At 42.7% G+C, this 22,881-nt stretch overlaps 1 protein-coding gene across 5 annotated transcripts in view; it reads right to left on the bottom strand.

The window, feature by feature from the left end:
• Positions 1-22,881, bottom strand: part of dpp6a (dipeptidyl-peptidase 6a) — a 383,254-nt gene that overhangs the window by 9,496 nt on the left and 350,877 nt on the right. For all 5 annotated transcript variants that reach the window (XM_047349742.1, XM_047349744.1, XM_047349746.1 and 2 more), the window contains 5 exons: positions 22,518-22,565; positions 22,318-22,436; positions 14,189-14,260; positions 2,200-2,307; positions 104-173 (listed from right to left, as the gene is read on the bottom strand). In XM_047349742.1, the coding sequence (XP_047205698.1) occupies positions 104-173; positions 2,200-2,307; positions 14,189-14,260; positions 22,318-22,436; positions 22,518-22,565 (417 nt within the window). The remainder of the gene's footprint in view (positions 1-103; positions 174-2,199; positions 2,308-14,188; positions 14,261-22,317; positions 22,437-22,517; positions 22,566-22,881) is intronic.

Genomic DNA, 22,881 nt, shown 5'->3' with positions numbered 1-22,881 from the left:
CGGGCTAAATTTTTATCTTTCATTATATTTAGCAATAGAACTGAGGTTGATAGACAATATGAACATATCAGCAGAAACTTCTCATATTTGAGCAGATACGTACACAAGCAGAAGGAGCGGATAGTGTGATGTGTCCATGAAGCCGGCGGGTTTTAGGATCTTTAAAGACAAGACTGAAATCCAGGATAACAACTGTTTTATAAAGCATAACAAATGTATTACAGTTCAAAATGTACTGCCCACCACACTTATTGGCACTCCTGGTTAAAATGTGTAAAATTCCACTTTAATGCAAGAGCTCCGTCCCACTCAATGTTTTGAAAAATTATTAGAAGAATTCTTTTTAACAAAACCAACCCAAACAGCTGCTATGAAATGCAACCTAATGTATAAGTTTGTTCTGAACACCTTTAGGAATCAGAGATCATTGGCTTTGTGTTTGCCTGTCATACAACGCTCATTCTCCAAGACACTCTTCAAAATGGAAACGACAACAGAACATGCCTGTAAGGTAAAGACAACGTGTTTATCTTCTAATAGCAGAAAATGACTGCAGGACTTTAGCTACAGACATAAAGTCGCTCATATCTACAGTCAGAGCAATCATTAGTGAAAACCAACTGAAACTGTGAGAAGCAAGGCAGGACAAGGAACCATATTCCTACAAGTTTTCCATTTCAAAATATCTAGGTTTTTATTGCATTTTGAACAAGTGAGGTCAAATCATGGACCTCTAAATCCACGAATAATGTAACAACCTAAAGTGAAGTTGGCCTCCAATTATGCATTGTTTTTTGGTATCTGAACTTGAATCAGCTTTTGCTAATTAGAGTTTGCAAGTCATGACAGGATTATCCTTCTAACACAGTTTTAGTTCCTTGATACCTAAATAAAAAGTAGGAGATTCAGTGCTTTGTTTGGTATCTAAACCAGACCCAGTTTAGGATCCACAGGGTCATTTTAAAACCCTGATCTTAGAGGGTGTCCGTTCACCTGCAGGTTCTCTGACAATAGTTCACCAGACACGTTATCAACCTTCTCAGAGCCTAGACCTACAGGGGTTGGACAATGAAACTGAAACACCTGTCATTTTAGTGTGGGAGGTTTCATGGCTAAATTGGACCAGCCTGGTAGCCGGTCTTCATTGATTGCACCAGTAAGAGCACAGTGTGAAGGTTCAATTAGCAGGGTAAGAGCACAGTTTTGCTCAAAATATTGAAATGCACACAACATTATGGGTGACATACCAGAGTTCAAAAGAGGACAAAATGTTGGGCTGCTATAGCCAAACCTTTGGTCACTCATGCCAATGCCAAACGTCAGTTTCAAATCTTGGGCTGTGAACAATGTGAAACATGTATTGTTCTCTGATGAGTCCACCTTTAATGTTTTCCCCACATCTGGGAGAGTTACGGTGTGGAGAAGCCTCAAAGAAGCGTACCACCCAGACTGTTGCATGCCTAGAGTGAAGCATGGGGGTGGATCAGTGATGGTTTGGGCTGCCATATCATGGCATTCCCTTGGCCCAATACTTGTGCTAGATGGGCACGTCACTGCCAAGGACTACCAAACCATTCTTGAGGACCATGTGCATCCAATGGTTCAAATATTGTATCCTGAAGGGTGACAATGCACCAATACACACAGCAAGACTGGTGAAAGATTGGTTTGATGAATATGAAAGTGAAGTTGAACATCTCCCATGGCCTGCACAGTCACCAGATCTAAATATTATTGAGCTACTTTGGGGTGTTTTGGAGGTGCGAGTCAGGAAACGTTTTCCTCCACCAGTATCACGTAGTGACCTGGCCACTATCCTGCAAGAAGAATGGCTTAAAATCCCTCTGACTACTGTGCAGGACTTGTATATGTCATTCCCAAGACAAATTGATGCTGTATTGGCTGTAAAAGGAGACCCTACACCATACTAATAAATTATTGTGGTCTAAAACCAGGTGTTTCAGTTTCATTGTCCAACCCCTGTATATCCTTTAGTCAACTTGTGGGGTGAACTGAGGAGAGCATAGGAGAGAACACGGACTCTGGATGATCTAGATAGTGCAAAGAGGAACAATTAAAGACCCATCCCCCTCTGATGCTGAAATAAAATAACTTATTTTAGGTTTTTTTTACTCTATTTACTAGGGGTGCCAATACTTGTGGAGAGCACTGGAACATATTTCTAACTGGAACACAGACTGTAGTCATCCATGTTGATCTCCTTGTACTCCACTGTGGGCATCTGCATGGAGTCCAGGGTCAGCCTGAGGTTCTCGTTGCTCTCCAGTTTAGAAACCTCTGAAATACCTGCAGAGATCAGACGGATAAAACACTATTCAATACTGTACAAAGCAGGTACAACCCTTAATGGCTAAAACATACAGGAGCTGAACTCTTTCTGGGTTTTCTTTGCAATTCAGTTAAGGATCTTTCCAAGAACTCACCACAAAAGCCAAGAATAAAAAGATGAGGTGAAACACCTGACTGCTGCTCAAAATGTGACCTTGATTTGTTCCTACAGCAAGCTTCATCGTTCCAAACACCTCTCTCCTAAAAGGGGAACCAGCTGCTTCTATTCATTGAGCACAGCTGCTTTGTCCGACAAAAACTTGTCCCCGTCGGTGGACACGGTAGGTCAAACGGGCGTCGGTGAACATTGGATGTTGGAATTAGTTTGTGCTTGAAAGTCCAAAAGCAGCAATCTTCCAGGAAGGAAATCAACTCAGCGGCTGCCGCAGCTGCTCCTACTTGCTGATTCAGGTAAAAGCTGGAGAGCTGCTGGAAGGAAAGGTCCAATAGAGCCTCTGATAGGAAAAAGAGGAACTGCACGCATCAGCCGAACATGTTTCAGCACCTATGTGTAGATGAATTTATTATACGACCTCGTTTCTGTAAGGATTCTGACTGGTTTTCCATGATAATCTCCTTCTCAAGATCCAGTATTTGATTGTCTAGCTTTAATCAGATCAGAACTGTTGCAGTATTTCAGTGAACGACTTAATACAGCCGGTATTCTAACACCATCATTATTATAGGGCTTGTTGTGATTTTTAATCTGACAATATTATTTCATATTCATATTTTATCAAATAATATTACGGTCTGTTAAGGGTTGTCCTGTGAATACCAGCCCGGTAAGGTGATGGTATTAGGACAGAATAGAAAGGTGTGAGATGAGCTCTGACATTATTGAACAGCATAAACTCTACACATATATGGAATGAATTCACACAATTTCTTAAAATACAAGAATTTATTAACAAAAATAAGTCAACTCAAAGTCAAACATATTTCAATCAACAAACTCTTTACTATGCTAAAACAATCCAACTAAACTACCAAGCAGAATTAAAGAATAAGGAAGATTAATGGGCTATGTACAATATAAACAAGTTGATTAAAGATGATTGAAAATCATGACCAAAAGAGTGATGCAACATTACCATGCAATGTTTATGTTTGAGAACCAAGGATTATCTTGAAGAATCTGGAAATGAAGTTAAGTTAGTCTTGGAACTAATTTAGGCAATAATCATCATACCTTTAGACAACCATTCACAATGCAAGATCAGATAAAATATTATTTTAATAAAATAATGTTTTAAATGATGATCTGCTGAATGAAACCAACCTTCTGGATGACTAAATCTCAACAGTGTCTCATTAGCTGCCTTTACTTATGGAAATAATATTTGAAGAAATATTATTAAGGGAGTATTTTGGAAAGAGCCAAATCTTTCTGGAGAAATGGAGCTTAATGGTGTTTACGTAGTCATCAAATCTAGTAAATGATGTTTAGGGACTATTATTCACTAGCTTGAAACTAACAACTTTTCTGTTAAATATTCTTTAGTTGCAAGCACGTGTTCTTACCGGTTAGCGTTGAGCTAACAAAAAAAGCTGATAGCTTAGCACCAGAATCACCACATACCTTTAAAAAACCGTTAATAAAAGGGTTAAAATGCATAAGCGCGGACGGCATGTTATGATCAATGTTCTGTTTAAAATCACCCTTTAAATAAAGTTTGTCTTAACTTTAAAAACATACAAAGAACACAAACAGGGCACGTGTGCTGCAGATAGCCTGCTAGCACTAAGATTTTTCATACAAACAAAACCAAACTTCATAAATGAAAACGTTCAGATCATTTCATCCTAACTGTTATTCTGCCCAAACCTAACCTCCTGAACTGTGGTAAGGAATGTTGTCCAAAAGACGATTAAGTTTGAAGAAGGTATCCACAGGGAACAAAGGATTAGCTTCCCGCTAACCTCCAGCTGTGGATGAAAAACGGCTCGTTGTGTCCGCCAACCACGCTGCACGTTAACACGGTGATGCGGTCTCTGCTGTCTTCCTTCCAGACTGGGAGACCACTCCGCTCAGCTTCAGAGACCACTTCTCTGTAGGGAACTTCTCTGGGACTGTTTGCTTCTGCAGGCCTCAGAGAAAAGTAAGCAACTCTTACACCTTAATTTCCCCGTTCATGAATGAAAATACCGGATACACAGACAGTATTTCATTCGTACATATCTTTGCATATGATCGATGATCGTATGACATCCTTGGATCCAGTTGAAGAGTTTATGTCTGTTTGCCAGCAAAGAGACATCAGCTCGTTTGTCTTCCCTATCCGGTTCCTTTCGGAGGTCGTGTGGAAGAGGGCGGATGTAGCAACAGCTGTGCTATTATTTAGGTAGTGGCGTCACAAGAAGTCCACAGTTATCCCGTTTCCTGGCTGTGCCGGAAGAAGGTTAATGCACTTTATTTTGAAAGTTCCAGAAAAGTCCGTACCGAAGTTTAATGTTGAAATCCATGGCTGTTTCCCCAACAGGCTGCATTCTAAGCATTTAGTAAAAGACAACGTTCTAATCCATGAATGTCATGAAAAGCTTTACACTGAAAGTGGTCCCTGAATGCACCATGTAAATTCCCCTCTAAACAGTTTGATCTCACCTTCTCTAAGAAACTCAATGATTGTTACTTTGATTAGGTCATTTCCCTTATCAGAAAACCCCCCACCAAGATTAAACTTGCTATAGCTTTGTTTTTAAAATATTTTTTGAAACAGGGTGTTATGTACAACTGCAGTTAGAGGTTTACTGATTTCCTATATTCTATAAGTCTTAGTTTTTAATGATTTCTTTTAATTGTTCTTTTTTCTAGTGCTGACTGATCATAAAACAAAAACAGTGATTTTTAAAACCAAGAATTAGGTGCTCAGGTTCAAATGTATTGTGTATTTTCTCTAATCTACACAAAGTCAAAATAATGGATTCAGTCTCAAAATATACACTAATAATATCAGGAATATATCAAATAACATTACCACCATGGGAGAAGTAGAGATGGTGGAAGAGTATAAATACCTCAGTGATAACCTGGACAACAGACTGGAGTGGAGATGCAACTATGAAGCCATCTATAAGAAGGGATGGGGCAGACTGTAATTCTTGAGGAAGCTTAGATCCTTTGGTGTTTGCAGCAAGATGCTGCATATCTGCTACAAGTCTGTTGTGGAGACTATGATCTCTTCTGCCATCATCTACTGGGGAAGCAGCATCAGAGCCAGGGACTTAAAAAAAGCTCAATAAGCTAATAAAGAAGGCTGGCTCTGTTCTGGGGACTCCTCTGGAACCAGTCGTCGTCGTCGTCGTCTTCCGCTTTATCCGGGACCGGGTCGCGGGGGCAGCAGACTCAACAGAGACGCCCAGACGTCCCTCTCTCCAGACACCTCCTCCAGTTCCTCCAGAGGAGCCCAAGGCATTCCCAGGCCAGCCGAGAGACATAGTCCCTCCAGCGTGTCCCGGGCCGTCCCCTGGGCCTCCTCCCGGTGGGACGTGCCTGGAACACCTCCCAAGGAAGGCGTCCAGGAGGCATCCGGTATAGATGCCCGAGCCACCTCAACTGGCTCCTCTCGATGTGGAGGAGCAGCGGCTCTACTCCGAGCCCCTCCCGGATGGCCGAGCTCCTCACCCTATCTCTAAGGGAGTGCCCGGCCACCCTACGGAGGAAGCTCATTTCAGCCGCTTGTATCCGGGATCTCGTTCTTTCGGTCATGACCCAAAGTTCATGGCCATAAGTGACGGTAGGAACGTAGACCGACCAGTAAATTGAGAGCTTTGCTTTTCGGCTCAGCTCTCTCTTCACCACAACGGACCGGCACAGTGCCCCCATTACTGTGGCAGCCGCACTGATCCGTCTGTCGATCTCCCGCTCCATTCTTCCCTCACTCGTGAACAAGACCCAGAGATACTTAAACTCCTCCACTTGAGGCAGGAACTCCCCTCCAACCTGAAGAGGACAAGCCACCCTTTTCCGGTCGAGTACCATGGCCTCGGACTTGGAGGAGCTGATCCTCATCCCAGCCGCTTCACACTCGGCTGCAAACCGCCACAGCGCATGCTGTAGGTCTTGGCTAGAGGGGGCCAGCAGGACCACGTCATCTGCAAAAAGAAGAGACGAAATCCACTGGTCCCCAAACCCGACCCCCTCCGGCCCTTGGCTGCGTCTAGAAATCCTGTCCATAAAAGTTATGAACAGGACCGGTGACAAAGGGCAGCCCTGCCGGAGTCCAACATGCACTGGGAACAGGTCCGACTTAGTGCCGGCAATGCGGACCAAACTCCTGCTCTGCTCGTACAGGGACCGGATGGCCCCTAGTAAAGGGCCCCCGATTCCATACTCCTGGAGCACCCCCCACAGGGCATCACGAGGGACACAGTCGAATGCCTTCTCCAGGTCCACAAAACACATGTGAACCGGTTGGGCAAACTCCCATGAACCCTCGAGCACCCTCGAGCTGGTCCAGTGTTCCACGGCTGGGACGAAAACCTCACTGCTCCTCCTGAAGCCGAGGTTCGACTATCGGTCGGACTCTCCTCTCCAATACCCTGGCGTAGGCCTTACCAGGGAGGCTGAGGAGTGTGATCCCCCTGTAGTTGGAACCCCTTCTTATGAAGGGGGACCACCACCCCAGTCTGCCAGTCCAGAGGCACTGTCCCCGACCGCCACGCAATGTTGAAGAGACGTGTCAACCATGACAGCCCTACAACATCCAGAGACTTGAGCTACTCAGGGCGGATCTCATCCACCCCCGAAGCCTTGCCACCGCGGAGCTTTTTAACCACCTTGGTGACTTCAGCCTGGGTGATGAAAGAGTCCGACCCCGAGTCCCCAGCCTCTGTTTCCACCATGGAATGCGTGATGGCAGGATTGAGGAGATCCTCGAAGTACTCCTTCCACCGCCCGATAATGTCCTCAGTCGAGGTCAGCAGTCTCCCGCCCCCACTATAAACAGTGTTGGCGAAGCACTGCTTCCCCCTCCCGAGGCGACGGACGGTTTGCCAGAATCGCTTCGAGGCCAACCAGTAGTCCTTCTCCATGGCCTCACCGAACTCCTCCCAGACCCGTGTTTTTGCCTCTGCCACAGCCCGGGCCGCAGCACGCTTGGCCTCACGGTACCCGTCAGATGCCTCAGGAGTCCCACAAGCCAACCACAGCCGATAGGACTCCTTCTTCAGCTTAACAGCATCCCTTACTGCCGGTGTCCACCACCGGGTTCTGGGATTGCCGCCGCGACAGGCACCGCAGACCTTACAGCCACAGCTACGGGCAGCAGCATCGACAATAGATGCGGAGAACATGGTCCACTATGTCTCCAACATCCCCCGTGATCTGGTCGAAGCTCTCCCGGAGGTGGGAGTTGAATACATCCCTGGCCGAGGGCTCCGCCAGACGTTCCCAGCAGACCCTCACTATGCGCTTGGGCCTGCCAAGTCTGACTGGCTTTCTCCTCCTCCAGCGGATCCAACTCACCACCAGGTGATGATCAGTGGACAGCTCAGCCCCTCTCTTCACCCGAGTGTCCAAAACATGCGGCCGAAGATCTGATGATACGACAACAAAGTTGATCATCGACCTCCTGCCTAGGGTGTCCTGGTGCCAAGTCCACTGATGGACACCCTTATGTTTTAACATGTTGTTCGTTATGGACAATCCGTGACTAGCACAGAAGTCCAATAACAAAACACCACTCGGATTCAGATCGGGGAGGCCATTCCTCCCGATCACGCCTCTCCAGGTGTAACTGTCGTTCCCCACATGGGCGTTGAAGTCCCCCAGCAGAATAATGGAGTCCCCGGGAGGGGCACTATCCAGCACCCCCGACAGGGACGCCAAGAAGGCCGGGTACTCTGCACTGCCACTCGGCCCGTAGGCTGAAATGATAGTCAGAGACCTCTCCCCAACCCGAAGGCACAGGGATACGACCCTCTCATCCACTGGGGTAAACCCCAACACGAGACGGCTGAGCTGGGGGGCAACAAGCAAACCCACACCAGCCCGCCGCCTCTCCCCGTGGGCCACTCCAGAGTAGAACAGAGTCCAACCCCTCTCAAGGAGATGGGTTCCAGAGCCCACGCTGTGCGTGGAGGCAAGCCCGACTATTTCTAGTCGATATCTCTCGACCTCCCGCACAAGCTCAGGCTCCTCTGGAACCTCTGGAGATAATTGTGCAAAGAAGGATTCTTCATAAAATGAAGAACATTATGGAGAACCCTGAGCATCCTCTTCATGAGACTGTCCTACAACAACAGAGTGTCTTCAGTCAGAGGCTTCTTCAAATCTGCTGTAAGACAGAGCGCTACAGGAGATCCTTCCTGTCCACAGCCATCAGCATCTACAACGGCTCTTTGAGGAAACCTTCATAATATGAGCTACAACAACATTTAATTTCCATTTGGGATTAATAAAGTGTTTTTGAACTGAATTGAATTAATATTTGGTGAAACGTCTCTTATCACATTGCAGAGAAACCACACAGTTTTTGTCACCATCAAAAACTTCTGGTATAATTCTGGTTGGTCCGTTTCCTGGCACCGACTGGGCTTTTATGCATTTTCCATAAATGAACGGAGTTTAAGTTGGCACAGTTGTTGTCTCCTAATGTCAGCCTGTTTTATCCATTCCAGAAACCAGTATTAATGTGTGTTTTAAGATCACTGTGCTGTTGGAGCAACATTTGATGTCCCAGTTTACAGCATCTTACCAGAACCGTCCTTCTCAGAATAAAGGAAACCAGTTTAGGATGTTAAGGAACAATGACAACTGCTGGAACACAACTGTCCACAATACAGCATATTTAACCCGATAGGGACAACTAAATGTCCTCTGGAGAAACAAGACAAAGATTGAGCTGTTTGGACACAATGTCATGAAGTATAATTGGAGGAGTCGAGGTGAGGGCACTGTATAAACTATCAAACATGGTGGTGGCAGAATCATTTTGTGGGGCTGTATTGTTGTCACAGATCCTGACGCATTCCACATGAAGGAGAAGGACAACTTTCAAAGTTTTCAAATTGCCAGCTAGATGACTGGAACTCTGACACAATTTGGTGAACCCAAGCACACTTTCAAACTGGTTTGAGGATAAATTAACTATTCCAAAATTAAGCGTTTGAAATGGGTCCAGTTGAAAATATATGAACTATGGTTATAAGGTGGGTCCAAATTAAATAAACTGTACAAATTGTTCCTACAAGAGTCAATCAAATATCCGGCCAGAATTCTGCCAGAAGCTTGTTGATGGCTACAAGAACCATTAGCTTGAAGTGCAACTAGATGTTCCAAGATTAAGGTTTAAAACATGAAGCTAATGCGGCTTTTGTAACAGCTTTCCCAAATGTTTGGACTGGTTAATTTCTTTCTTTGTATATTCTCAGCAAAAACGTTAAGACTATTACATCTTGCTCCCCACACACTCCTGCCACACAATTGTATTTCATTGGTGTACCAGGACTCTCTTTAAGTAAACACTACCTCAAGTCAAAACCATTTCAGCATAATTTTTCTTTAGGATAAATGATCGCCAGCCAAACCATACGGCCATGCATGGGGGCCCCTAGGCAAGAGGGACACCTGAGGCCCCTTATACGCTACATCCCAATTTCAATGTATGCACCAGAGTTATGCAAAAGAAGATATGAACGGCAATTATAAATTTATGTTTTTATACACATGTGCCATTTACAGCAATATTATTTAAAGCAATGTTGTTTAAAGCTTCTTCACCTCTCTTGCAGTTTTTCCTCCTCCTCCTCTAATCACTTGTCTCATGTTGCCCATGGAGAAGAGAAAACTGTACAGTGCATACACACCTTCCATTTTTGCACAACGGTCACTGAGGCTTCTGAGGACTGTATCCACTATAGGTAGAAAGAATTCCCGTCTGAATGCCTCATCTGGACTGTTCAATGTTTCTTGTTCTGCTGACTCAGAATGAAAAGGTTTCGGTGTTCTTTTTGGCCTTTTCTCAGGAAGCTTTTTTTCAATATCTAGCGCAACGTCCACTACATCTGTCTGACAGGACGACAGGTCACGCTCCCTAAAGTGCATGAGGTAGGCTCTTACACCTTATGTCTGTCTTCTAAGTGTTTCCACTGAGAGGTTTGGACTTTGCAGAAGTTTGCTCATGTGATTGATTTGGTACCCACCAGATGAACTGAACAGATTATAAAATGTTTGCAGGGCTCCACAAAAGGCCATGGACAAAACTGAGGACTTTGCAGCATCTGCCACTACCAGATTCAGAGTATGGCTGCTGCAGGGGACACGAAGCGCTTTGTTGTTTATTTGCAATATCCTTGCCTGTACACCCTGTTTTTGACCCATCATGTTGATGCCGTTGTCATAGGATCGGCCACGGCAGTCAGAAATGTTTAGGTCATGTTGCTGAAGGAAGCCTAGTAGAGTTTCTGTCAGACCTTTCCCAGATGTATCATCAATATCAAAAAACATAATGCTCTGAAATACATGGACCAACAGACATTTCGCAGCTGATGATCCTGAGAACAAGTGCGAGCTGTTCTTTGTGGCTGACATCTGGAGTGCAGTCTATTATAACAGAGCTGCCTTCACTCTGCTGATGATTTGTTTCAACAATTTTATTCCCTATGAAGACTATGATTTTATCCTGAATCAGTGGACTTAAGTAGTGCACTTGGGATTCCTTGTTTTTTTAACCTTTTCAAATGTTGGTTCATTACAGGGTCAAACTGACCCATTCGTTCAACTAATGAGAGGAAATTGCCATTGTTGAAAACAAAAAGCACATCAAAAGACCCTTAGGGCTCATGTTCTTTAAGGTGTTTTTCCATATACAATAACCATCAGTAGTAGCGTGGCCCTCGTACCAAAAAGTACACAGGAAAAACAAAACACAGCATCAGTGCTTATCGAATATATAAGTCATGATCGATGAATCCTTTCTCCATTTTACATTGTTATCTTATATTTGTCATTGTGAATCTTCTTGGGGGCTTATCCAGAATTTTAGGGGAAATCAAAGTTTGTGATTTGCACTGGTCCCTTTTTAACAATTTGACATCGAGCTTCATTATCATTAACACTTGGCCATAATGCAGGATCATCACTTATGACTGTTGTATTTTTCTTTGTTGCTTCATCAGGTGCTGGAGGCGAGTGGAAGGAAGTAGAGGCAGTGGTAGGAAGGAATGTAGTCTCAGTCCAAGGTGATGGACAACTGCTTGCTGAAACATTGCCTTGAATTTCCCCAGAAGATGGCTCACAATCTAAAATATCTAAAATGTTGATTGATATAAAATATGAATTACTTAATGTGTAATAATTATAATAGTTAATATCTGCTATAATAATCATCTCTTGAGGCTTTGGCATCTTCTCGAGAAGGCACAGAAACGTGACTTTGTTTACTGTGAGCATGAATCATACTGCAAGCCATGTCACTTAATACAGGACATTTTTTATTATTTATAATTTTTAAATTGTTAATGAGAGGTTAAAATTAAACTGTGTTTTACTGGTATATGTATTTTATATTTGTCATATTTCTTATTTCATCCATGGTTAGGTCAAATGTAACATTAAACTGTTTAATAATATACCGTATGTGTGGCAGCTTTTAGATTTATAATATTTATTATGAAAATATGGTCACCCACCACACAAATAGCCTTTATTTTGTTGAAAAGTTTTGTAAACAGTCTAAAGAAAGTGTATGTATGAACAGCAGTGCTGATCTGCTTTCTAACATTAGGTGTCAGTGTTAACGTTGTTGTGCTAACAAGATTAGCACACAAGCTAACATTACATTCAGGCTTTTATCAAGTCATGGTGCTAAGGCAGACAGCTGAGAGTGGTAGACTTACCACTATCTCTTTTTGGTTTTTCACTTTCTTCCTTCTTGTGTTGTCTTTTTGAAAATCCTGATGGGTATGTGTGCTTCATTTTTTAAGTTTACCGCTGTCTGCTGTGTTGATGTCATGGGGGGCCCTTTCAACTAAGGGGTCACGCGCTGCACCACTACGTCAGTCATTTCAATGCACTCTGTTGCATTTGGCAACTTCAGTGGTGCCATGGAGGAAACCTTTATAGAAAGGGTCCTATCAGAAAAATCTAATTGTAACAATTTATGATTCACTTCACTGATTTTTCTTTACTTTCACTATAACATTATCCACTATCACAGTTATTATTATTAACAACGGTACCTTCTTCGGGGGGGCCCCTTCAGCTCAGGGCCTACCTTATTGTGACGGCTCAGTCTATATGGCACTTACGCCCCACACTACAAACTTTACGTAACCACTGCTGAAATACTCTTGCAGTAACCCAATAATTACGTTACTTAATGTGAGGCTATGCTATGCAGTCGCTCTGTCTGTACCGGTGAAGAGTCATCCACCTCGTCATGGCCAATGCTTGAGGTGTATGGAAAGCAGTGTTGTCAGATCTTGTGAGAAAAACAAGCAACCAGCTCTATGATAACAAGCCCAAAACAAGCCCAACGGGCAACCACCACACAATATAAAACAGAGGGCAATTATAAACATTATAAATGCATGCAATTATTATGGCATTATACATAAGCAACAGCAAAATTATGCTAAACACATTAACCATGAAAATTTTGAATAACTTAAATTCTTTGAATAACTCTAACTACTCTGATATAAAGAAAAGTGCATTTTGCATACATAACTGCAAAATGACAGTAAATATATTCAATAAAAAAACCTTCTTTAAACTGTTTAAAAGAAAAGACACACATGAGCCAATTCAAACAGGTTCAGTGTAAAACCATATTTGTTTGTGGTCAGAAATCACATATGTAAAAATCAGCATAAAGCCTGGCACAGATAAAAAAGATGTATAACTGCATTTACCTGGACTACAATACATCATTGCTATTTTCCCCACTTACTCTGAGCTCCGGCGTGTGTGTGTTTGGGGTCTGTGGTCAACTCGGGCGGGCGGCGCAATAACCAGAAAAAAGGGGCGTGGAAAGGACTTTATTATGCTTTATTATGGGGAGCTGGGAGATAAATCAGGGGGTTTCACTCGGAAAGAAAGTTAAGCCCAAATAAGCAACTTCACATTCAAAAACAAGCCCAAAAACCACAACCCGAGACTCACGAGATTTGCAGGCGACTTTAGAAAAAAAATGAGCTCAAAGTCGCTTATAATAAGCGGACTTGGCAACACTGCTGCTCATGTAACCATTATTTGACCACTTGGGGGCGTTTGAAGACTGGGTATTTAATATTAAGCATTCATCCTGTGATCATTACTGATTACAGAAGACAATGAGATGTTAAACATTGCAATAATATTCAAAATACTATTTCTTTACCAGTAGCAAACATACCACACATCTGTAACAGGACTTGGTGTTTTCCAAAATAAGCTTAATTTCTTCACATTTAGACCCAAGTAAAACAAGATATAAAGCCATGTGACAGCATCTATAGTTTTTACTCAGACTATAAAACCTATGCACTGTTTGAGTGTTTGAAATTTCTAATCAGGTTCAACATAAACATTAGGTACTGACATGATTTACTGCAACATAGACCCTTTTTAATATAATACAGAAGGGCTGATGTTATTACTTAAAGACAAAAATCACATTAAATTATGCTGATTTTGCTGTTGGGCTGCTCATAATGTAATGAGCGGGGTGTAATGTGATTACTGAGATCATTTCAGGCTTGGCTTACAGACAAACAGTGACTCGGTGCTCAGGTGGTCATTCTGCTTTGAGGACCCCCGTCTGACAAGGTGATTTTTATGCTCCTGAGCATGAGGTCACTCAAGATGTCGGCACCATAATTAAACAGGTGCTTTAGTAAAAGGTGAAATACTCACTTTCTCTGTCCTGAGTCTCACTTTCTGCATCTCTCTGGGTTTCGTACACAGCCACAAATGGAATATCTGGTCCTAAAAACACAAAACGAAAACAAAGTTACAGCTGCAGCATTTCTGAACTTTGCTTTAGTTTAGAATTGTTTTGCAGTGCCCTGAAAAAGTATTAACACCCCTTGAATTTTTCAAATTCTTTTCACATTACAACCACAGACTTCAATGTTTTTCATTATGTGATAGACTCAGGCTGAAGAAGAAGAAAGGCAATATCTGATAATGTTAGTAAATGTTGCGATGACTTAAAAACTTAAAACACTGTTACTTAAAACCCAGAAAAGTCTAAATCCAGCCACTAGGAGACATAATTGAAAACTTTATTTTTTAAATCACAAGAACTTGGCTTTGTTGAAAAGGCTAAAATCTGCCGATTTGGAGTTAGCTGGAATTTGTTCATTACTTTACCAAAACATCTTAAAGCCCTCCCAGTTGCAGCTGCAAGACTTTGGTTTGTGTGTCTACAGGCTTTGTTCATCCAGTGGTGGAAATCTTTGCTTATTGTTCTTTACAAAATAGCTCAAACTAAGTCTGATCTATGAGGAACAATTTCAAGTCTCTCCACTGATTGGCTACCACCAAGATGGCGCCGACGATGGCAGCCTCGGAGCTTCGCTCTCTCTTTGTTTTTGTGTGTTTTTATGTTTTTCGAGCCTCAGTACTGTGGTCTCATTCAGTAGAGAGGAACGTCTCAACATTAGAGAGTCCTCTCTTGGGTTTTTTTCACCATCTTTCATCGATCTGAGGTTCACTGAGCTCCTGGCAAGTGGAGCTGTGGCTCTATATGGGATACTGCGCCGACAGCGGCGGAGGGGAAACTGTGTTGGCGCGCTGGTAAAACTCCGCAAAAGAGGACTACGAACACCACTGCCTTCAATCCATCTGGCAAATGTCCGCTCTCTAAATAACAAGATGGACGAGCTGCTTCTCCTCACCGGTAAAAACTCAGACCTCCGCGGATCAGCGATTCTCTGCTTTACCGAGACATGGCTGAGTGAAAACATCCCGGACCGCGCACTGCTGATACCGGACTTCCAGCTGTTCAGAGCGGATCACATTGCGGAGCTATCGGGGAAGAGGCGAAATGTGCTTTTATATAAATGAAAGTTGGTGCAGAGACATAAAAGTCCTGGGGAAAACATGTAGTCTGGATCTGGAGTCATTTTCCATAATCTGTAAACTGTTTTATTCACCGAGAGAATTTTCCACGTTTATAATAATCGGCTCATATTTTCCACCGCATGGCTGCACTTCTGCCGCTGAAAAACATCTTGCTGAGCTGATTACAGACATGGAGAAAAAACACACGGACTCTTTCATCATAATACTGGGAGATTTTAACAGAGCAAACCTCTCTCATGAACTCCCCCAATACAGACAGCATATTAAGTGTCCCACCAGAGAAAAAAACACACTGGACCATTGTTACACAGCTTTAAAGGACTCATATCATGCTGTTACCAGGGCTGCTCTGGGTTTTTCGGATCATTATCTAATCCACCTCATCCCAACCTACAGAGACTAAGAGCTTCCAAACCCAAGGTTCACACTGTTAAGAAGTGGACTGAGGAACCAAAGCAGATGCTACAGGCCTGCTTTGAATGCACAGACTGGACTGTTTTTGAAACTTCAGCCACTAACCTAAACCAACTAACTGATGTGGTGACATCATACATCAGTTTCTGTGAGGACATGTGTGTGAAGACCAAAACCTTCTGCACCTTTGGGAACAACAAGCCTTGGTTTACTCCACATCTCAGAAATCTGCACAGGGACAAGGAAGAAGCTCACAGCAGTGGAGATTGGGCGCGGTACAGGCAGGCCAGGAACAGACTAACAAAAGAGATCAAAGCAGCTAAGAGAAGCTACAGTGAGAAGCTGAAGAACAGCCTTTCTACTGGTGACACTTCAGCTGTATGGACCGGTCTGAGAAACCTGACTGTTCAGGAAGGGTGGGGGGGCTCCTATAGGCAGAGTCCTCGCCTGGCCAACCGTCTGAATGGCTTCTACTGCAGACATGACAGGAAGCCATTCACACCTCAAATCATCTCCTCCACATCCCATTCAGGAACAAATTCCTCCCATAAAGCAACCAACCCCCCACCATCAGATCCTCTGCCTGCAGTAAAGATCTCAGAGGAAGATGTAAACAAGCTCTTTCAGCGCATGAAAACAAAGAAAGCTGGAGGACCTGATGACGTCTCCCCATCATGCCTGAAAGCCTGTGCAAATCAACTCGCTCCGATCTTCACACGGATCTTCAACAAATCACTGGAGAAATGTGAGGTCCCCTCCTGCCGTAAACGAGCCACCATCATCCCGGTTCCCAAGAAACCCACCATCCTAGGATTAAATGACTACAGGCCTGTAGCCCTGACGTCTGTGGTCATGAAGTCCTTTGAGCGGCTGGTGTTGAAGCACCTGAAAGACATCACAGGCCCCCTGCTGGACCCCCTGCAGTTTGCTTACCGAGCAAACAGGTCGGCAGATGATGCTGTTAACTTATGTCTACACTTCATCCTGCAACACCTTGACCGCCGAGGGACGTACGCCAGGATCCTGTTTATAGACTTCAGCTCGGCCTTCAACAACATCCTCCACCAGAAGCTCACCCAGCTCTTCTTCTCCCTGTACACAAATGACTGCACCTCAGCGGACTCGTCCGTGAAACTCCTGAAGTTTGCAGACGACACCACTGTCATTGGACTGATCCAGGACGGTGATGAGTCTGCATACAGACAGCAGGTGGATCGGCTGGTACACTGGTGCGGTCAGAACTACCTGGAACTCAACCCACTCAAGACTGTGGAAATGGTGGTGGACATTCGGAGAACACCACCCCCATACACCCCCCTCACCATCCTCAACAACACTGTATCGGCCGTGGACCACTTCAGGTTCTTAGGAACCACCATCTCTGAGGACCTGAGATGGTCTTCACACATAGACAATGTTTGAAAGAAGGCCCAGCAGAGACTGTACTTCCTGAGGCAACTCAAGAAGTTCAACCTTCCACAGGAGCTGCTGGTCATCTTCTACACTGCCATCATTCAGTCTGTCCTGTCTTCATCCATCTCAGTGTGGTTTGGTTCATCCACAAAACAGGACAGGTCCAGACTGCAACGAATAATCAGGACTGCAGAGAGAATAATCAGGGCTGACCTTCTCTCCATCCAGGACTTATACAGGTCAAGGGTCAGGAAAAGAGCTGCTAAAATCTCTGCAGACCCCACACACCCTGCACATAAACTGTTTAGAGTTTTACTTTCAGGCTGCCGCTACAAAGCACTGTTCACTAAAACCAGCCGCCACAGAGACAGTTTCTTCCCCCAGGCTGTTTCTCTGATGAACATTCAATAGAGTACAAAACAACTGCATACAGATGTTGCAAATGCACCTTTTTATTATATTAGATATGTGTATATTGTACATTGTAAATCTGTATATTTTGTAATGCAAAAACAAAACCAAAGAGCAAAGTGTACCAGAGTCAAATTCCTTGTTTGTATGTACGAACTTCGCAATAAAGCCGATTCTGCTTCACAGTTGGATTCAGGTCTACATAAACAGACTTTGATCTAAATTAATCCAGGGTAGCTCTGGCTGTTTAGGTGTTCAGGGTCGTTGTCCAGTCTCTTACAGCCTTTAACAGGTTTTCTTTCAGGATTACCCTGTATTTAGCTCCATCCATCTTCCCATCAACTCTGACCCCCCCCATCATGATACGGCCACCACCATGGTTCAATATGCCAATGGTGTGTTAGGTTGATGCGCAGTCACCTTTCCTCCACATAGTCTTTTGTATGTTTGCAGTGACCCCTACAGGGCTTTGGCAAACTGCACATTTGAGTTCTTACAACTTTCTTACACAATAGTTTTCCTCTCGTCATTCTTCCATCCATTTACCAATTAGATGAGTTCTAAAGGCAACCTTTCACAATGGCATTTATTTAGGGATCTCAGACTAAAGAGGGCACCATTTCCTACCACTTCATAATTATGTGTTATTCTGTGTCGCTCCATCACATTAAATCCCACTTCAAATATTTTTAGGTTTATGGTTGTAACCTGATAAAATATACATACTTTTGCAGGCCCCTGTAAAAAAATGAAACAATAAGAAGAATGCATACCAGGAGTTCTGTGTTCCAGAGAGAGGCAAATCTTTGCTTATTTGATTTATTTAATGCAATAGTTGGAGCAGCTTTTCTGTATCTGGGCCACTAAGAGAAACAAAGCTCTGAAACTGCAGGATCCAGAGGGAGGAGTAGCAGCAAACCAAGTGATCTATGCACTTAGCAGATTGGGAACACAAAAACATTGCGGCTGTATCCGCTGTAAATCATCTTTTTATTCCTTCCTCTCATCCCTCCCCATCTCCTCTCACGATGATGATATCAAAACCTCACCAAATAAGATCACAGGCAGGCTGCGAGGTAGTGAAGTTGATTAAAATTACATGAGGTACAACCTCAACGACTGCAGAGCAGGTCAGCAGAGATGGCTTTGATGTCATTATAGTCATTTTGTGTCTACTCTTTAATTCAGATTCAGAGCTGATTGTCACTAAAGCGCTGCATGTGTGATTAAATATTCAAGCTACTGTCTTCAAACCTTCCCATGTGACAAAGGTGCTTTGACATCCAGACATTTCTCTGATCTTGAGATCTTTTTTTTTATTTTCATGCCTGACATAGTAGAAGAAGATCAAAGATTTCCAAGTCATCTACTGCTGCTGCTGCTGACCTCATCGTGAATGGTTTAAAAAAGTTGGACAGCATCTTAATAAAAATAACTTTCAAATTTTTTGAAAACATGTGATATATGTCTTTAAATCTTATTAGAGAGACAAAAAACAGCTGAAGAGTAAGAACTAAGAAGGTAGAGGATCAGTGATGATGTGGGCCTCTGAAACATACTTCAAAATATAAAAGCCAAACTGCTGTAATTAAGAAAATTACTAATAAAGTCAAAAAGTGTGTAATACTGAATCAAGAACATGAAAAAATACAATTAGTCCTATTTTAGACCTTTACTGGCCTTTCTAAAGGTTTAAATCATTGAATATTTTAAAATATTTTAATGTTCTTCAAAAGCAAATTTGAACTTCCCTATAAATACCCACATACCTATTAGTGTCACCGGACACAAATGTGTAATGAGTAGGAAAAGTCCAATTTGAAAATATAAAAAAAATTTCTTATGAATTTATGGCAAATATTTCTTCCATGGGCAAAACTTGGAATATGGAAGCTGGAAAAAAGTAGGAGGAGCAAAAGATGAAAGAAAGACACAAGGGAGGATGGGAGGGATGGAAGGATGCCATAAAGGAAAGGAAGAAAGGACACAAGGAAGGTATAAAAAGAAATGAATGGAGAACGGACACAAGTAAAGGAAGTTTCGATAGATGGCAGGAAGGACATCAGGGTGATGGGAGCAGAAGGAAGGAAGGACACAAGGAGGGACACAAAAAAAGAAGGACAAAATGAATGGAGGTTGGAGAAAAGGAAGAAAGAACAGACTGAAGGAAGAAAAGACAAGGGGGAAAGGTGTAAAGCAGTACAAACTAAGAATGGAAAGAAGAAAGAACATGATGAAGGAGACAGAAGGAATGACAAAGTATGCAAGAAAGGAAAGTGACAAGAAAGGAAGGAATCATGGAAAGATGGGAGGAAAAAAGGACGCAAAGATGGATGGAAAGGTTGTAGGACACAAAGAAGGAAAGGATTGGGAGCCAGAAAGGGCAAAAGGATATAAAGAAAGAAAGGACATACGTGTGGCAGGTAGAAAGAACAAAAAAGTAAGGACAGAGGATAGGCTCTGGAAATACAGTGGCTTGTAAAAGTATTCATATCCCTTGAACTTTTCCACATATTGTCAGATTACAACTACAAACAAATATTGTTTTTTAGGAATTTTATGTGAAAGACCAACACAAAGTGGTATACAGTAGTAAAGTGGAAAGAAATTTTTTTTTATAAATAAAAAACTAAAAATGCAGTGTACAAAAGTATTCAGTCCCCCTGAGTCAATACTTTGTGGAACCAGCTTTTGCTGCAATTACAGCTGCTAGTCTTTTAGGGTATGTCTCTACTAGCTTTGCACATCTAGTGATTGAGATTTTTGCCTATTTAAACAGCTCAAGCTCAGTCAGATTAGATGGAGAGCGTTTGTGAACAGCAGTTTTCAGATCTTGCCACAGATTCTCGATTGGGTTTAGGTCTGGATTTTGACTGGGCCATTCTAACACATTAAAATGTTTTGTTTTAAATCATTCCATTGTAGCCCTGGCTTTATGTTTAGAGTCGTTGTCCTGCTGGAAGGTGAACCTCTGTCCAGTTTCAATTCCTTTGCAGGTTTTTTCCCAGATTGCCCTGTATTTGTCTCCATCCATCTTCCCGTCAACTCTGACCACCTTCCCTGTCCCTGCTGAAGAGAAGCAGCCTCAGAGCATGATGCTGCCACCACCATATTTGATAGTGGGGATGGTGTGTTCAGAGTGATGTGCAGTGCTAGTTCTCCGCCACACATAGTGTTTGGCATTTTGACCAAAAAGTTCAATTTTGGTCTCGTCTGACCAAAGCACGTTCTTCCACATGTTTGCTGTGTCCCCAACATGGCTTCTGGTAAACTGCAAACAGGACTTCTTCAGGCTTTCTTCTTGCCACTCTTCCATAAAGACCACATTTGTGCAGTGCATGACTAATAGTTGTGCTGTGGTCAGATTTCCCCACCTGAGCTGTGGATCTCTGCAGATCATCCAGAGTCACCATGGGCCTCTTGGCTGCATCTCTGATCAGTGCTCTCCTTGTTCGGCCTGTAAGTTTAGGTGGAAAGCCTTGTCTTGGTAGGTTTATAGTTGTGCCATACTCTTTCCATTTCCGGATGATGAATTGAACAGTGCTCCGTGAGATGTTCAGAGCGTGGGAAATCTTTTTATAGCCTAAACCTGCTTTAAACTTCTCCACAGCTTTATCCCTGACCTGTCTGGTGTATTCCTTGGACTTCATGATGTTGTTTGCTCCCCAATGTTCTTGTAACCATCCTCCGAGGCCTTCATAGAGCATCTGTATTTTTACTGGGATTAGATTACACACAGGTGGACTCTATTTAGTCATTAGCAATCATCAGGCAACTTCTGCACACTGCATTTTTCAGTTTTTTATTTGTAAAACAAAACGAAATCATGTATAATTTTCGCTCCACTTCACAATTGTATACCACTTTGTGTTGGTTTTTCACATAAAATTCCAATAAAATAGATTTCTGTTTGTGGTTATGTGACAATATGTGGAAAAGTTCAAGGGATATGAATACTTTTACAAGCCACTGTACATGAAAGATGTCCACACCCTTCATTTATTTTCATGCTTCTCCAGACCTGGAAATTATTTTACTAAACTCCAAACCTTTTCAGACAGCCCAGGAACGCTGGTATGCAGAACTAGAAGGTGGAACGAAAAGGATTTAGGGTTCCCAAAAATTTTTTATCAAATTAAAATCTGAAAAGTAGTGGAGTGTGCTCATTTCCAGCCCGTTTAACACCAACAAATGAACAACATTGCAAACAACTGCTTTCAGGAGTCTTCTAATTAATAAATAGAAATAATGTTAAAATAACACAGTGATGGCAGCATCATGCTGTGGGGAAACGTTTTTGCAGCAGGAACAAGGAAGGTGGATTGAGTTGATAGGAGGATGGATGGAGCTAAATGATAGAGGTTGCAAAACCCTCTTTTTATTCAAGCAGAACAACCCTAAACATACAAACTGAGCAACAATGGCAGAGTTAGTTAGTTAGAAAGGCCTAGTCAAAGTCCAGATCGTAATTCAAATGAGAACCTTTTGCAAAACCTGAAAATTAAAATTCACAGACGCTCTCCATCCAATCTGACTGATCTTCAGCTATTTTTGAACGAGAATGAGCAAATATTTCAGTCTCAAAGAAGTACAAAGCTGGTATTCCATAGCTAAACTGACCATCATAAATCAGGTCTTAGTGGGTTATAATATGTTATCTTATAAGTTGCTAACTCAAACAAGAAGATGAACCAGATTATAGTGTCTGTGTAATCTACCTTGGCAGTTGAGCAGGAAGTAACTCATGTTGTGGCTGAAGGAGCCGCTGACATAGCCACAGCTGTCAGCCAAGGCACACGACAGGCAGCGTCGGTTAAATGATCCAAACGTGTCGGCACTGAAAAAACAAAATAAAACCTTTAAATCTCTAACGTTGAGCATTTTGACCAGATTTGTTTTCCTTCACAGCGGCCATTACCTGTACAGATGTCTTCGCTTTGGTCCATCTTCAGTACTCAGGAAGTATCTGAGGTATTAGAGGAAAAGAGCATGAATATAATAAGGGACGGTAATGCACTGTTGTTGAGTACTGCACTAAACATCAGCAGCATTCATAGTTTACATGTTTGGGTTGAAAAGAAACCAACCTGGAACACAGCTTCTCACTGAAATAGATGGTTCATAAATGAATAAAAGTGAAAATAGGATTCTTTTTTAGAGAAGAAGTGCGCTACATCTTCCCCCTCACAGGGAAACGGTTGATTTTATTTTGGAGGGGAGACTTTTCCTGACTTCCTTTGTGCTGAGTCTTGAAGTGAAGTGTTTCTCTGAATGTTCACATG

This window comes from Girardinichthys multiradiatus, chromosome 21 (assembly GCF_021462225.1).
Source record: "Girardinichthys multiradiatus isolate DD_20200921_A chromosome 21, DD_fGirMul_XY1, whole genome shotgun sequence".
Taxonomy (NCBI): Eukaryota; Metazoa; Chordata; class Actinopteri; order Cyprinodontiformes; family Goodeidae; genus Girardinichthys; species Girardinichthys multiradiatus.
The sequence above is the reverse complement of the archived record's forward strand: the minus strand, read 5'-3'. Positions and strand labels throughout refer to the sequence as shown.